Here is a 15827-nt window from a genome sequence, read left to right on the forward strand (position 1 = left end):
GTTTTGGATTCTTAACTTGCTTGCTTAATGTTAATTCTTTAGGGTATTTTATTTAGTTTCTGGGCTTTGGTATCAGTTATGAATTATTGATTGTGATATAATTTTTTTTGGAGAGTTGATTGTAATATCAATGGTAGTTTCGCTTTATGTTACAGTAATTTCATCGCTTCCTTGTATTTTTGGTAAAAGTAATACACAAACGTTGTCAGATGGTCGTGCCGGGCATACGCCACCTAGCGTTAATGCGGGCACATGCCCTTCCCGTGCCTGTCGCTGTAGCTGCAGTGCAGCATGAATCGTAGCGTGGGCAGGAAAATCAATTCCTCTGCCGGTACGCAATACAGCGTAGTTGAAGAAATCTGCAGTTTTGACAATTGTAGTCAAACTACTAGTAACTAGTTACTACAAGGTATAATTTACTTACTTTCTCATAAGGTAAAAGGCCTTCGTCAATTTCCAATCCAAGAAACCACAAAGAACTAACAGATCTCACATCGCTCGATCCCCATATTGAATTAAATATAATTGTCGGCTTAGAAAACAAATCCAGGATGACGATCAGCAAAAACAGTAAGATGCTCCAGTATTTGAACTACAGGATGCGAATCCAGCTTCAAGATAATAGGAATTTGATTGGAACGATGAAGGGATTTGATCAGCATATGAATTTAGTGCTCGCAGATTGTGAAGAAATCAGACGAATTAAAAACCGCGATGAAAAGAGGGTTTTAGGCTTTATTCTGCTCAGAGGTGAGCATGTAGTATCACTAAGTGTTGAAGGTCCACCGCCTCAAGAAGATGACAGAAGTATTCCCACCCAAATGGCTGTACCAACCGCTGTGTCCGGTGTAGGTATGGGTAGGGCAGTTGGGCGAGGTTTACCGACACCTGTAGTACCTATGGGTCCACCAAGATATTAGATGAAATGTCCAGTGAACCGCCACACACTCAAGTTGGCCCGATTTAGGACGATAAATTCACAAAGGATCTTGCACATGAGCTGGATGTGCAAAATCGTTAGAAAATTATAACTGCTAATCTTACATGGTATTTTCATGCCCAGTGAGAATGTAAATATCTGAGTCATTGGATCTGGATGTCACAAGCCTACTTTCCAACACGATGGTTTCATCATTGCCAAGAACCCGATACAATCTAGATTTGTCGTTTATTTCCTGAACGACTTCATTTGTTATATAATTACGTCCTTGTAAACCATTCTCATGAAAGGCTAAGACAGAATCAGAAAGGCAAACTGTTGATGGATAATTGTTTGTGTGGAAGAAAATTGATTAGTATGAATATGAATATTTAAATGAGCGCAAGTTATATGAAAACGAAAACTCGAAACTTACCGAGAGATTTTATATCAAAATCAAACTTGAGTTTTTGAGTCTTTCCAATAGGTTTAGTATTATTGGTAAATCAACCAAATGTACTGTTCGATCATAACAAACAAGTATCGAATTTTTTTTTCTAATTGTTTAACACAGACTAAATTGAGTTGATCTTGGCAAGGTATTATAGTACTGCTAAAATCTTCATCACCATACATATTTGAAGTTGAGTTTAAGTTAATAAGATCTAACTTAAGAGAGGAGAAATCAGAGTTTGCCCTGACGCCAACACAAAGAATCGGGTATTCTTGCTCTGGTGTTATTATCATCTCGAAAGTGCTTAATTTTGGCGGTATGTAAATCTGATATTGTTTTAGTAGCATGAATTTGTTCATCGGATTATACCATTGCATAAGAAATATTCCATTCTGTACTGCCCCACATAAATACTTATAACTATTATAAGGATTTTTTCCAACACAACAAGCTATGCAGCCTTTCGTTTCCGAGACCTTTATAGATGCTGTAAACTTACGGGGCACGAACTTTTCAGGTATCTTGTTGATCATTGAGTCAACTTGTAAACCAAATCGATTCTGCGCAGCTTTGTTACTGCTATTATGAAGATTGACTAGGTCGTGGCGGTACAAATGTGTTACTGATTTGCCTGAGATGCTCATCAATACATCTTTGATAACAAACATCCAAGTGGTTCGGCGAGGAAAGATGTGATCCATACAAGCATCTGCTATTTCATTCAAATTCAATGTATATATACCCTCGTCCGCATCCAAGTAAAATATGTTGATCTCTAGTATCCGGATGAATCCATGACACCGCACAGTTAACTCTAATGGGACAACCATTGAAAACTTTACTAAAACAGGCGCCCATTAAAACTCTTGGTGTAGGTGGCAATCCATTGGCCAGTGTTCTGCTATTGCTATCAGCTTGACTACTTTTTGCGGTGGAATAGTTTGATGGTGGAGGTGGTGGAGGAGGGAGATTTGGTGGTGGTGGTAGATTGAATCTTCCAGGTGTTCTCGGTAGCTCTTGGATTGAGTTACGTTGCGGCTTGTTATTGCACACTATTGATTCTTCTGAACACGAGCCAGGCAAGCCGACAGTTGTCAGAGGTCTTTTTCTGTCTCTACGCCTAGGAGGCACTTCGGGTGGCTTATCATCTTGTATTTGAATTTGGGTATCATTTAAGCTGGCTTCAGAACTTGTGGGAGCGTAGATTGGAGGCGATCTTAAAACTAAACCAGCGACACCAGAAACTTGTTCTTTACTTTTGGAGACAGCAGTGGAGATTATGTGATCACCGGCAGAAGGTTTTGCTGAAGGTATCTTCTTCGGTATATCCATCAATATTTTTTCCTCCTCAATATCTGTTTCCAAGGGGAAATGATTAAAATCGTTAGCGCTAGTAGCACGTGCCAGTAAATCACGCATTAGTTGCTTGGGCATCTCTAGATTGACGAAAGGATGTTCGAGTAATCTATCGGCTGAAGGTCGCCTTTTAGGGCTTCTGATCAAAGCTGATTTGACGAAATTCTTGTACTCTTCAGAACATCTGTTTTTATCTTTGAGGGTAGGCGGCTTAAAGTTGGACCTCGACATAACATTTAAGGCTTTCATTGGATGCATGTCGAACATCGGTGGTTGAAGTTCATAGAGTTCTATTGCAGTGATACCAACTGACCAAATATCACATTGTTGGTTGTAGCCACCTTTGCGTTCTACTGCCGCAACCTCAGGCGCCATCCAATAAGGCGAACCAATGAATGATTTTCTCTTCCTCATTGTGGCTGTTATTTGTGCTGAAACTCCAAAATCCGCTAACTTGATATCACCGTTAGAAGTGAGCAATATATTTGCTCCTTTGATATCGCGGTGCATCATGTTCAAGGAATGTAGATAGCTGAGACCTTTAAGAGTTTCTCGACAAACTAATGATATTTGAGGCTCGCTCAAAGGCCCTGTCACATGATATATATCTTGTAGTGATCCTCCACCACAGTACTCCATACATATCCACAATTTGTCTCTTCTTAAATAACTACCATAAAATGCTACAATGTTTGGATGGTGACAATTCTTCATCATAAGTATCTCCTGCTGTATTATGGAAAAATTATCACCAGGCTCCAGCTTTATGATCTTCACAGCAGCTACCCGACCTGATTGGACATCTTTAGCTTTGTAAACATCGCCATAAGTTCCAGAGCCGACTGTTTCAATCAATTCAAAAACACCAGATGGGTCTGACAAGGAATTGAGATCAAAGTGTTGCCCACTACTTGAACTTGAAGCCATAATTTCGGGTCAAAAATCTCAAGTTCGTTTAAACACTTATACAACTACAAGATTTTCGTATGTGTCCACTCCTAATGATGATTTTGCATTGACAATAAGAGCATGTTTCCTTGATACGATTCTTGTTAAATGTGCTTGATATTCCTTCCATCAATCCTAATAAATCAAGTAATAGATTTATAATTCAGTGATGGATAGTTGAGATGAAAAAGCTAATATTCAATGATAAATATGATGAGTAAAAGATTGCGGAGGTTATGAGTTTATTAGATTTGACGTAATGGCGCGTATGAGTAAATTCTCAATTGACATGATGTCAATAGACTGACTTGTTAAGCCATAAAGAAGAATCCTCCTTTAACAATTCTTCGCAAGCTTCTGATTTTGGAACAGAAAAGAAAAAAGATTTGAGCCGTGAGCGACTTGAACGCCCAACCTTTGGATCTGGAGTCCACTGCGCTACCAATTGCGCCAACGGCCCTTTCTATCATACATTGGAGATGGATCACAATGGGAATCTGATACAAACTCTTGTCCTCGAATTTCCACCCATTTCTTCATCCTGAGAACTCATAATCAAAAGACTTTCTTTAAATGGATCATGGACTAGAGTTATCTTTAATTGAAGCTTTGTAATCATTCATTGATTCACAACAAAATTTTCATCCTCAACCCTTTGATTGAGGTATTTTAGCTTCTCTATCGTCTTGGCAATATCTTTCAACGTACTGATATAATGAGATACATGTTTGTTAAGGCTGTTACTGAGTGAAGACCAAAGATTGACCAATCATAAATCGGCGAACCAGCTAATTGATTAGTAGTGAGGTGGGTAGCTACAATCAGACACTGGAGAGCTGTATTGCATTTACCTGTATATGTTGGTGTAAAGCCGATAGTTGGATAGTTTTTGAGATCCAAAAATTTCCTCCAAGTTAACTTCCCATCAAATCCTATACATCTGATTGTAGTTCCACAACCTATCAACATCAAATCTCTGAAAATGAATATTTTTGTCGCCCAAAGTGGCAACAACCCGACATTAAATAGAGCTACAAATGAAGTTGTGAGCAACAATTTGTCTGCAATCGGATCTAGCATGGTACCGACATCAGTTTCTTGATTTAGTCGTCGTGCTATGAATCCATCCAAAAAATCTGTTGCAGCAGCATAAGCAAAACAAGCCATGGCTGGATTGTACATGCCATTCCAGATGAAATATCCGATGGCAGGGGCCGTAGCAATACGCGACATTGTGAGGATGTTTGGTAGTGTGAAAACTTTTTTCGTCGGGTCTGGCCAGTTAGTTCTTTTCTTCATGGTTGAAAAATTCATTACTTGATCGTTATTATCGCTTGATAAACATCTCACTTTGATTAAGCCACGACATCTGGTAAAATTTATTGCATACTTGCAATTCGTTATGATGGATGCCATGTTTCTGACAAATATTTGCTGCTCAAATAGAGTTCATTACTCTAGTTGAAGTCTGAAATATTAACAAGTCTTTACCGAATTTTGCGTCTAGCGAGCGTGCACGGGATATGTTTTATGCACACATGTTTGCTTGAATAAGTATGGTGTGCATAACGATTGATCAACCGTCCTATTTTCTATCGGTATCGTTGACATGGCTACCCAAAAGGTATTCATATTGTCGAGATCATTACGTTCTATATTCCTCAATTGTAGTAAAACTTTAAGCAGCACATCAGATGCTAGGCAAAAGCTAAACAAGAAATGGGATATCAGTATCGGTGGACCGACGACAACAAAGATTTTCACAATAAAACTGAATGACATAAATCTGATAACGCCATTGAATAATCTTCTGAGAGTAAGAGATGAAAACTCTAGCCTTGGCGATTGCAAACGAATGGAAGGGAAAGGAGAGCAAGAAAAAGTTGGATCTCCCCTCCATGGTTCTGACGACTTTAGCTTATGAGGCTATAGACAACCCCTTCAATGAAACTAAGGACGCAGTTGTTAGTTCTATTGTTGAGTACCTCAAGTTCGACACGGTGCGATTTCGAGACACTTGCCATGAAGAGTTGCTAGAAAAACAATCCAGACATTGGGACCCACTCATAGGATGGTTCGAGCACACGTTTTGATTGCTATCTACCTATAGAATATGGAGATATTATGAATACAAGCTCGATATCCAAGAATACTCACGAAACAATCACTAGACACCTACATTCATTAGATAGATGGCCCTTGATAGGTGCAAGATTCATTACTCAAAACATGAAATCATTTGTTTTAGCCTCATGTTTGACAGAAAGATTTCTCAAAGTAGATCAAGCGGTAGATTTGGCTAGATTAGAGACAAAATTTCAGACAGAACGGTGGACAAAAGTAGAATGGGAACACGACCTTGATGAACAATGCACCAAAGCTCGAGTCGCTGCCGGTACTTTATTCTATCACTTGTGTCTTTAGACGAGAAATGTTCTTATTCTTGTAGTTATAGTTGCTCTACAAAAAGGACAATTAAACAGCCTTTGGGCACATGATAAACACGATACAGAATGGCCACAAGGTAAAAATACCAGCTCGATTGAGTTAGTGTAACATATTTTACAAATCCCAGTTAGGCTATTGACCGAACTGCTACAATTGCTTGAATTATTGCTTGAACTGACTGTAGCTACTGCCCGACTATCTGATAACAAATTATCATATGCTGGCATATGATGCTGGGTGGAGAGGGTTTGCTGTGGAGGTGGCATAATGATTTGTTGAGTTTCCTCATTACGCTGATAGCCATAATCATGATTAAACTGGTATAGGTTATTGATTGAACCAATATCAGATGGAGCATCATTTTGATGCGGATGAGGTGGATGAGTTACCTCTTCTGAAACTTGTTGTGATCTAGTATCGTTCGGTGGGAAAGGTGGATAAGTGCCACAAACATCATAGGGTCGAGGCCTCTTGGGCCCAGGGAAGGGGTCTTCCCCGAGTGGTTCATTGCCCACTTCACCGCCCATAATAAAAGGGCAAGTCGTGAAATGTTTGGCGTGTTCTGACATAGGATCATCGTCACGATCCCATCGGCAAACTTGACCACGACAGAATGCACAATGAACTTTATCCCCGCTAAAGGTATAAAAGAATCCTGCTTTGGCCAATTTTTTTAATATCAACGTAATCTTTTGGCCAGGGTGGGTTCATTCGAAATGTCTTGAGACGATTACCTTCTTTTCTCATGAGCTCGTACATTCGCTCTGCATGGTCATTCATGTTTCTTTGTGTGGAGTAACTTTGATAATTAAACACTTTTTAGGTTCTATCTAGGTTCAATATAGTATTAACGTCAGTTATTTCTCTTGAAGGACAATAGAGAAGAAATGAGATAAATAGCCGCAACAACACACTCAACTGCCGCATAATGCATGCTGCTCATAGATTATTCAAGTCTCTGTTCGCACAGAGGTTGAGGCTACGTTTTGAGGAACGTTTCAGTTTGTGGAACTGCAGGATGTTTGTCTGTTAAAGCAATTACTCTGGTATTCTGTTGTTTGACTAGAGAACGGTTAATTATGACCGGAAGTTGTAATCTCTGAGAAGATTTTAAGGGGACGGAATGGGATCCGAAGTGATAAAACTAATAAAGGTGAATTTTAGTGCAAAACTTCTTACCTGCAGATACATATTTTCCAAACAAAGTCGCATTATTAGTTTCAACTATTTTTTTGAAGCGACTGTAGTATGCTCTATCAAGCGGTGGATTGTGCACGATTGGTGCCTAAAAGTCACTGCTCAAGTTTCAATTTAGTTAACGCGCTAAATATTGTAAATTTTTCAATGTAAATATGTAACACATGAATACATCGATAGAAATTATTTGAACTTAGTGTACTCTTTTCCCCTTTTAAGGCGCATTCCTGTTCTGCATCAATGCCACCCTGCGCGCCGAAAGCGCTATCGTGATGAGGTGAAGTGCACATCTCAACTCATAGAATGGCTTACTATCCTTACAAATTGTACAACTAGGAATAATGTAAACAATAACACGATTCTTCCAATAACGCTTTTTTCTATTGCAAATGACATTCTGTAACAGTTTTAAGTCGCATCAAACCTTTGGCATCCTTAAAAAATACAATATATTCTAGAATGTCTATCAAGCAGATAGATGACGCTTCCGTAAGATTCATTGCATCTGGGGAAAAGATAAGCGATATTGAGGATGCCATTAGAGAGTTATTAGAAAATTCTATTGATGCTGGCGCTAAAGTCATCGAAATCAGAATGGCGCGATTTGGTACTGATTCGATCGAAGTATTAGATGATGGAACAGGTATAGCGGAAGAAAACTTTAAAAGTCTAGGCATCCGATATCACACTTCCAAGATTAGCAACTACCAAAATTTACAAGAATCATTAGAAACTTTTGGCTTTAGAGGTGAAGCATTGAGTTGTCCTTTGTAATTTGGCCAATGTTTCTATAACCACTAAAACTAAATCGAGTCCTACTGGAACAAAGCTGACGTTTAAAGCTGATGGCACATTAGCCAAGACAGAATTTATGGCCAGAAGTGAGGGCACTACAGTTGTCGTCAAAAATCTATTTCATTCATTACCTGTAAGGAGAAGAGAATTAATAACAACTGCTAAGCGACAATATGACAAAGTGTGAGATTACTTTATGAACAAGTCATTGCTAGACCTCATATTAGATTTACTTTATGTAAAAAGAACTCTGTGAAGAAAGAGAAAGATTTTACGCATGGTGGCACATCATTGACTGGAGTGATTATAGCGATTTCGGTGTGAAAGTTATGGAATCACTACTCCCCATAAAACAAGCAGGTGAACCAGCAATTCTATCGAACCAAAATGACGAACCAGTCGATATTCTTGATCAGCACTCTACTCTCGATGAGACAGGTGAAAAGAGCGATATCACTGGCACCGATACCTCAGATTCCATAAGTGCACCTAGTTTTAAAGTCAGCTTACCACCAAAGCAAGAATTATTCTTTACAAGAACTCGCAAATCTAAATTTGCACGCTTAAAACCTCAATATTCCTTCTACGGTTACATATCAAAAGTCAATGAAGGCAGAAACTCATCCGATTGTCAATTTATTTATATCAACAAAAAGCCTTGTGATGTACCAAAAGTGTCTAAGCTAATCAATGAAGTTTATCGCACTTATTCCAACAACCAATTTCCTTTTTACTGTCTATTCATAATTGTGCAACCTTGGGCATGCGATTTCAATGTACCTCGAAAAAGAGCTGTTATTTTACAAGACGAAAACAAGTTATGTGAAATTTTGCGGGAATCGCTCGAAAGTATGTATTCTCCATATATTCCGGCCAAACAAAAATCGTGTCCCGAGCGCCCATATACCAATTAAAAACCAAAATGGCACTCCGCAACCTGATAAAGACTCGAAGGGATTAAACGTGATCTCAAAAGCGACTCGGACGTTGATGATGACCGTAATTGCAAAAAACAATTAACTCATGATATTAGTTCAGTTGTCTTAGTTGATTCGATACCACAGACAACGTCTCAAGAAAAAACAACCATCACTCTACCTCTGTGTGAAGGATCTGGATCTGATTTTGCCTCAGTTTGTTCCGAGTTGTCTACATCTGTCGAAAATCCAAATTGTGACAATGCAGAAGTTTATTCAGAAGTAACTGAATCAAAATCAAACACTGTTAGCAGCCAATATTTTGACATAATGAACCAGCAGGCCCCTGAAAAGGAAATCATTAAACCTTGTGATACAACCAATCATGAAAGACGTGGATTTGTTACTGCATTAGAATATATCAATTCTAATGCCCATCAAGCATTATTAGCGAAGGAAGATGATTCCATAACAGATATATGCCTCTTTCGTCAAAACAAAGTGGAACAAGAAGTTGCTTTTGATGGTGAGGCTTCAAGTTCGTATCGAACATATGGAAGACCTCGGAGCTGTTCTCAGGAGAGAACGATGTCAACGTATGACGATTGCGGATTCAAAAGAATACACTTTTGCGATACATCCAAAATTCAACGTAGTCGCGGAACAGGAGCTTAAGTTCAATCTAAATAAATCTTCGTTTGATTCAATGCAGGTTATCGGGCAGTTCAACAAGGGCTTTATACTTGCTCTTTTGAACAAACATATCTTCATCATTGATCAGCATGCAACAGATGAAAGAGCCAATTATGAAGATCAACTGGACAAGTCTCCTTTCATGACGCAAGACATGGTTCATCCAAAACCGTTGTATCTGACTACAATACAAGAGGGTGCTATAATTGAGAACATGTCCGAGTTTGAGAAAAGGGGCTTCAAGTTCTCTGTCGATCAATCCAAGCGTGCTGGCATGAGAATTATGTTGAAGTCTACTGCTATTTGTAAGGGCCACGGTATAGATGAATACTTGACAATAGAGGATCTCGAAGAATTGATAGATGTAGCTGTGATTGCTCCCAATCAACTCAAGTCTTACACATTGAAGAAAATCAAAAGCGTCGCTGCAACACGTGCTTGTAGGAAGTCAATAATGATTGGTGATAAGTTGAATTGGGCGCAGATGGATAATATCGTCTCAAAGATGGCAACGTTAGAAAACCCTTGGATTTGCGCGCATAATCGGCCAACTATAAGACATCTTATGGATACTGATTGGATGTCCGACTAAAACCCGAGACAATCTTTTACATGATACAATGCTGACAAGAGAAATCTTCCATTAAACTACAATGACTATTCTACTGGTTTCCAACTATGGCTTGTCCGTCAGTAAAAAACAAGCCTTCAATCATAAACACTTTATTGAGACGTCTTCAGTACACCTAGACTACCACGTTCATAGAATTGTCTGTTTCACGGACGAGTTCTACCTTTTTTCTGTTTTTCCTTCTTTATCAACCCATCACAGTTGTTATAAATTGCATCGCGACAAAACTGGTCAAATATATTCAAAGAGCAATCATGGTGAAGTACCCATAATTCCGCCCTTCATACCAAAATTTTACAGTATTCTTTCATCATAATGATTCATTGCTTGTCACTGGATTATATTCATCCAGACTAACCAGAATATTGCCTATCTCTCTATGAGCTTGGATTCTCGATCTACACAATGATTGGATGTAACACATGAAGTGCCTCATAAAAGTGACATCATTAGTGAGTCTTTGCTTTTGACTTTTAAAGATAATCGGTCCGACTAGAAAATAATATTCAAATATCATAACAATAATTCTATTGAATTGATTTACTTTCATCGGCATCATCGAGAAGAAGCGTTGAAACAAATTCGCATATGCTAACAACAGATTTGCTTATACCCACTGTGGGGTATTCAAGTTCTGGGACCTCATAAGAAGATTTATGAAATAGTCACTCGGAGATATTCGACTTCGGATCAATTTTCTATTTGTAGACTTGAGGATCCTACGTACTTCTTGAACATGTTGAAGTATTATCTCATCTTCAAACGAGCACATAATCGCTCGTCATTAAATTACTACATTTATTAAATGATTAGCTCTAATAGGATATTGTTTTTAATTCATCAAACAGGTTAAATAGCTCATAGTTTGGCCACTCTATGCGCGCATGCTTTCAGTGATGAACGCTGTATGATCTGGTTGGTCGTATCTCATGGATGATCGCTCTGGGAGTTTTATTAATCTGTTGTCTGGCTTAACGCGTGTGACTTTCAGATGATTCTAAAATTTTGTGCCTTATCGAAAGTATGTGTCCACATCAAATTAAACAAAGCTCTATCTAGTAAATAGCAAAAAAAAGCCTTCTCAAGTTATTAAACAAGGACACCATGCGGTATCCGTTCTACATGAGTAGAATCCGCATCAGGCCAATAGATAACTATCGTCATCAAGATTACTTCAGCAAGTATTCAACAACCACTCATATTTAGATAAACCAATTCAAAGATTATTTGTATCGAACATAGTTGATGAAGCGACGACGATAACATTCCAATTTAACATGACCAGAAAACTGAGATGGCAAGTCTTTCCCGGCCGAAATAGGTTCTTTTGTAATGGACGCATCATAATTGCTGAATCTTTATCATTATTCTACTTTTCAATATTCTTTATATTTACAACTTGTACGCTGTTCTTCATATATGACTGCCCTTTCATTTATAAGAAAATAAGTCCAGCTATACCAATTGTAGCTGTGATATTGTTTGTATTCACGATGTCCTGCTTCTTTCACACGGCTTTCTCAGATCCAGGTATAATACCTCGAGCCCGTCCTGATGAAGCGGCTTACACTGAACAATTTATCATCGATCATTATGACAATGGAACAAATCAACATAGAACTCGGCCTCCACCCAGAACAAAAGAGATTTTCATAAATAATCAGCCGGTCAAGATTAAATATTGTTTCACTTGTCTTATGTTTAGGCCGCCGAGGGCGTCCCACTGTAGTGTATGTGATAATTGTGTTGATTGTTTCGATCATCACTGTCCATGGGTTGGTAATTGTGTTGGCCGACGAAACTATAGGTACTTCTATATGTTCATCATATCCTTCTCACTATTATGCATTTACGTACTTGCCTGTAGTATGACACATCTCATATTGTTATCAAAGGAATCCAATATCATAGAAGCTTGCAAACCTCACCGGCCAGTGTAGCTGTTTTTTTCATATGTTTCATAAGCGTTTGGTCCATATTAGGTTTGGCTGGTTTCCACACTTTTTTAACAGCTGTCAACCTAACAACTAACGAGGATCTTAAAGGAGTTTACAGTAGAGATTCTGGTATAAAGAATCCATATAGTGGTTCATTCATTGATAATTGTCTTACAACTTTATGCTCAGCAACACCAATCAGGTAAGATTCTATGATAACAATAGCTGCTTGATCATAGATGATATATATGTCTAACTAGTTTATTCTCTTCATATCAGCCTTATTGAAGCTCGAGGTGAGATCTCGCATCAAGATTTGGGCCAAAATGAAGCTGGCCTACTCATCCAGCTCAGTCATACTCAGTACCAGCACCAGCAGCTTAGAATGATGACCCAAAATGAGGTGAAAACATCTGATGTTTGATTAGGAGAAAGGAAGAAAATTGTTTAGAGAGAATCAATTTAGCGTTTAAAGAATCAACCTAGTACTTATGAATGAAGTCTCATCGAATGGTTTGATTTATTAAGATATTTTAACTAACAAAACTTAGGTTATATTTTAACAATGATAGTATAGAGTTTCATTGATTCAATATATATGGCCCACTAACCTGATGATGCCACTATATTTCTAATTGATCAAGCAGATTTGATAGCACAGTTCCAAAGATGGGACTCAATATCTTCATCGAAATTGAAGACTCTCAACTCTGAGACATTGATAGCCTTGACAAAATCGTTGAATGACTCTTTGTTCTCTTTGGCAAGCCTATATAGCTGGATTGCCAAGGTATTGTCATTAACTCCTAAGAAGGATTCTAGCATCGAATTGATTTGTTCTATTGTATTGATGTATGAGCTTTGACCACTGTTTTTGAACGTCTCAGTTGTTTCCTCTTTCTTAAGACTTGGATTTTGTTCAACAGTGTAGATGTTTTTTGGACAAAAGTCTGTCGATTGGCAGCGAAGAGTTGGCAAGATCGTCCTCAAGCGAATCTAGATTGGTATGAAAGGTCGGTGTTGTCGTGGGTGAGATCATGAGTTTGGATTGATTCGTTGTGCTTCGAATCGTTCTGTTTTGATGTTGAGTGAGATTCTTATAGTCAGTTCCAGCAAAATTCAGCAATGAGATACTTTCTTGATCTTGTTTGGAAGAGTTTTCTTTAATCTTGAAATCCAATGTACTACTTGGTTTTGTTGTTTGCTTGGAGTTATGTGGCTCAATCAGGTGTAATGTGAAAAAATTATTCTCTGGCACTTCCCTGATTGCTTTTGCCACCTGATAATGTTGCATGCCAATTGTAGATTCATTATTAATGGCTGCTATGTGATCTCCTGGTTTGATTGTTTCTCCAATCGAATCTTCTTTTGAATTACCTTCTTGACGAACGCCCTTCCGTTTCCGTTGTCGGTGATAGTTAAGCCGAGATATTCTTGCGTCTTCTTGATGCGTAAATCTTTACCATCACCGCACATGTGTACAACTATCAGATCGCCAAGGGATAGATAGTTGCCGAGAAGTGAGTCCATGTCTCTAAAGTTATGTGTATTTAATGTACAGAAGAGAATCTAAGATTGAGAAATTTCTAAATTAGAAGTGGGTTTCACTTGATGTGAGACTCAATCAGGTAGTTTAACACTCACATCGTTCATTGGCACTGAGAAACTCTGGTTTATCTTTTCATACAGTTCTTTGATTGAGTTGAAGCCGGATAGTCTCTTAATTTCGTCTAGGTGAGCGATCTTACAATCGAACTCCATTTTAGATATCATCTCAGCGCCCATTCAACTTGTTTGATTTTCTGTCAATTCCCTGGTTACTATTTGCTTTTATTGGTTCCCCTTACACAATATAAAAGACTTACAACGTATTTTGCGGCTTTATCGGCGTAAAGACTGAGCAAATTTACTATCTCAATTAGAAGTAAAGTGATGTCCATGCTTGAAATTTTTCGCAAATTTGAATATCTTGTGTATTGAGTGATCAACAATGTATGGGCATGACATAATTCAGTCCACCAGTTCTATGTTATAACACTCTCAAGCTACTCTCATGGTTAGATCTTTCACAAGCTCTTCAAGATTAGCCTTCAAGTCTCGTAGTTGTCGCCGCCTACCAACCTGGCATAGTTATTCGGCTGGTAGACAGCATATAAATGTGGATATCCTTTCTCGTAAAACGCCCAATAACAGCAACCTCTAGACTGATAATGTGTCGGCACATATGCTTACTTACCTACTAAGACCGCTTACTAGTAGACTGAATCATTGATCGGCCGGCCCACAGCCGGCCGACATTGTAGGTGGTGGCGGTGGTGATGGTGCTGCTACTGTTGTTGCTGCTGTAGTAGTCGCTAGCTTGACGCTCGAGTCGAGTGGCTCGACAAGCCAGTGGAAGAGGAGGAACTTTGATAGACGAAAAGGTAAAGGTAGGCGGCCGCAGTAGCATGAAAGACAGCACTAAGAGCCAGCCGTCTCTCATTATTAGTATTTGACAGAAAGCCTATTTCTTATAACGGTTTTGCCAATTGCAATGGTTTAGACGAGTTGTAGTATTTTTAAAGTTTTATGTTTGAGAATGGACCGGTTTCGTTCCATCCAAGTGTCTCTCCCTGAATAGTTCAAGAGCTATCCAGATAGTGAATGGCACTTTGCTCAATGATAACAATTCAGTTGCCTTGTCGCCCATGACTAAACCCACCGTTGCTATTGCAGCAGATTCTGCTGTTTCCATCGCCAAAGCAATCCACTGTGAGAATCGAGAGATAAAGAGAGAGACAGATAGAGAGACAGAGCGCATTCTACTGCAATTCGTTCAACTCTCTTTTGTACTTTGCTGCTTGACTGCTTAATGGCAAAGTTTCTTTTGCGACACTTGTTGCGGCTCGTAACAAAAGTTTTCTAGTAAGGATAACAACAAGAGGACAAAGTTATTCCAAACGAGAACTTCTCGGGCCTACCTTACAAACCAGGTCAGTTTAGAATGCTGAATTGTGTCATCTGTGGAGCGGTCACTTTTTGCTATACTTGAATCAAATCGCGGAGGTGAAAGGTGCTTCTCAAAAGGAGAAGCCGAGTTTTAATAATTGTTTACAATATTTTGTTCTTTTTTCTTGTTGCGGCAAACAATTCTCAGTGGCGATAGAACAGACAGACTATATTTTTTGTCGCATATTTTTTTGATTAAATGATTGATTGATGAGCAATTCTAAGATTGAGAGCAAACAAATAAGCACTTCCTGTACAGGTAAAAGTATCGTGCAATTTGATTTGTGCGCGAAGGGCATGAGTTTTATATAAGTCTATTTGTCGTCGTCGTCGACGTGACCGTAACCGCTACTAAGTAAGCTTGATTAATCATTGTACTAAGTAATCTACCAAAGCTGATAACCGCCATCATAGCGACCATAAGCGTTTCCATAATGCCCATATAAACCGCCTGAATCATCTACGAATAGTGGCGGCGATGGAGAATAAGAATTGATGATCTGGTGCTGAGAGCTTGCCGCGTGCATCGGATGATTGTACATAG

General features: G+C 38.7%; 3 protein-coding genes, 1 non-coding gene and 1 pseudogene across 4 annotated transcripts; 3 read left to right on the plus strand and 2 right to left on the minus strand.

Annotated features, from left to right (window-relative positions):
• The first annotated feature begins 551 nt into the window (after nt 1-551).
• Nucleotides 552-920, plus strand: LOC131873142 (uncharacterized). The gene has a single exon (XM_059216215.1). The coding sequence runs from the start codon at nt 552-554 to the stop codon at nt 918-920; it is 369 nt and encodes a 122-aa protein (XP_059072198.1).
• Nucleotides 921-1040: 120 nt separating this feature from the next.
• Nucleotides 1041-3656, minus strand: LOC131873143 (uncharacterized; annotated as a pseudogene).
• Nucleotides 3657-4064: 408 nt separating this feature from the next.
• Nucleotides 4065-4137, minus strand: TRNAW-CCA (transfer RNA tryptophan (anticodon CCA)). Its single transcript has one exon. It is a non-coding gene; the product is annotated as a tRNA-Trp (tRNA).
• A 3644-nt stretch (nt 4138-7781) lies between these two features.
• LOC131873144 (uncharacterized) lies at nt 7782-9709 on the plus strand. Its single transcript, XM_059216216.1, has 4 exons — nt 7782-7965; nt 8180-8300; nt 8428-8966; nt 9156-9709. The coding sequence occupies exons 1-4, from the start codon at nt 7782-7784 to the stop codon at nt 9707-9709; spliced, it is 1398 nt and encodes a 465-aa protein (XP_059072199.1).
• A 31-nt stretch (nt 9710-9740) lies between these two features.
• Nucleotides 9741-10319, plus strand: LOC131873145 (uncharacterized). The gene has a single exon (XM_059216217.1). It carries the CDS (start codon nt 9741-9743, stop codon nt 10317-10319), a length of 579 nt encoding a protein of 192 aa, XP_059072200.1.
• The last annotated feature ends 5508 nt before the right edge of the window (nt 10320-15827 follow it).

The sequence above is a fragment of the Cryptomeria japonica genome, unplaced genomic scaffold, assembly GCF_030272615.1.
Source record: "Cryptomeria japonica unplaced genomic scaffold, Sugi_1.0 HiC_scaffold_1094, whole genome shotgun sequence".
Taxonomy (NCBI): Eukaryota; Viridiplantae; Streptophyta; class Pinopsida; order Cupressales; family Cupressaceae; genus Cryptomeria; species Cryptomeria japonica.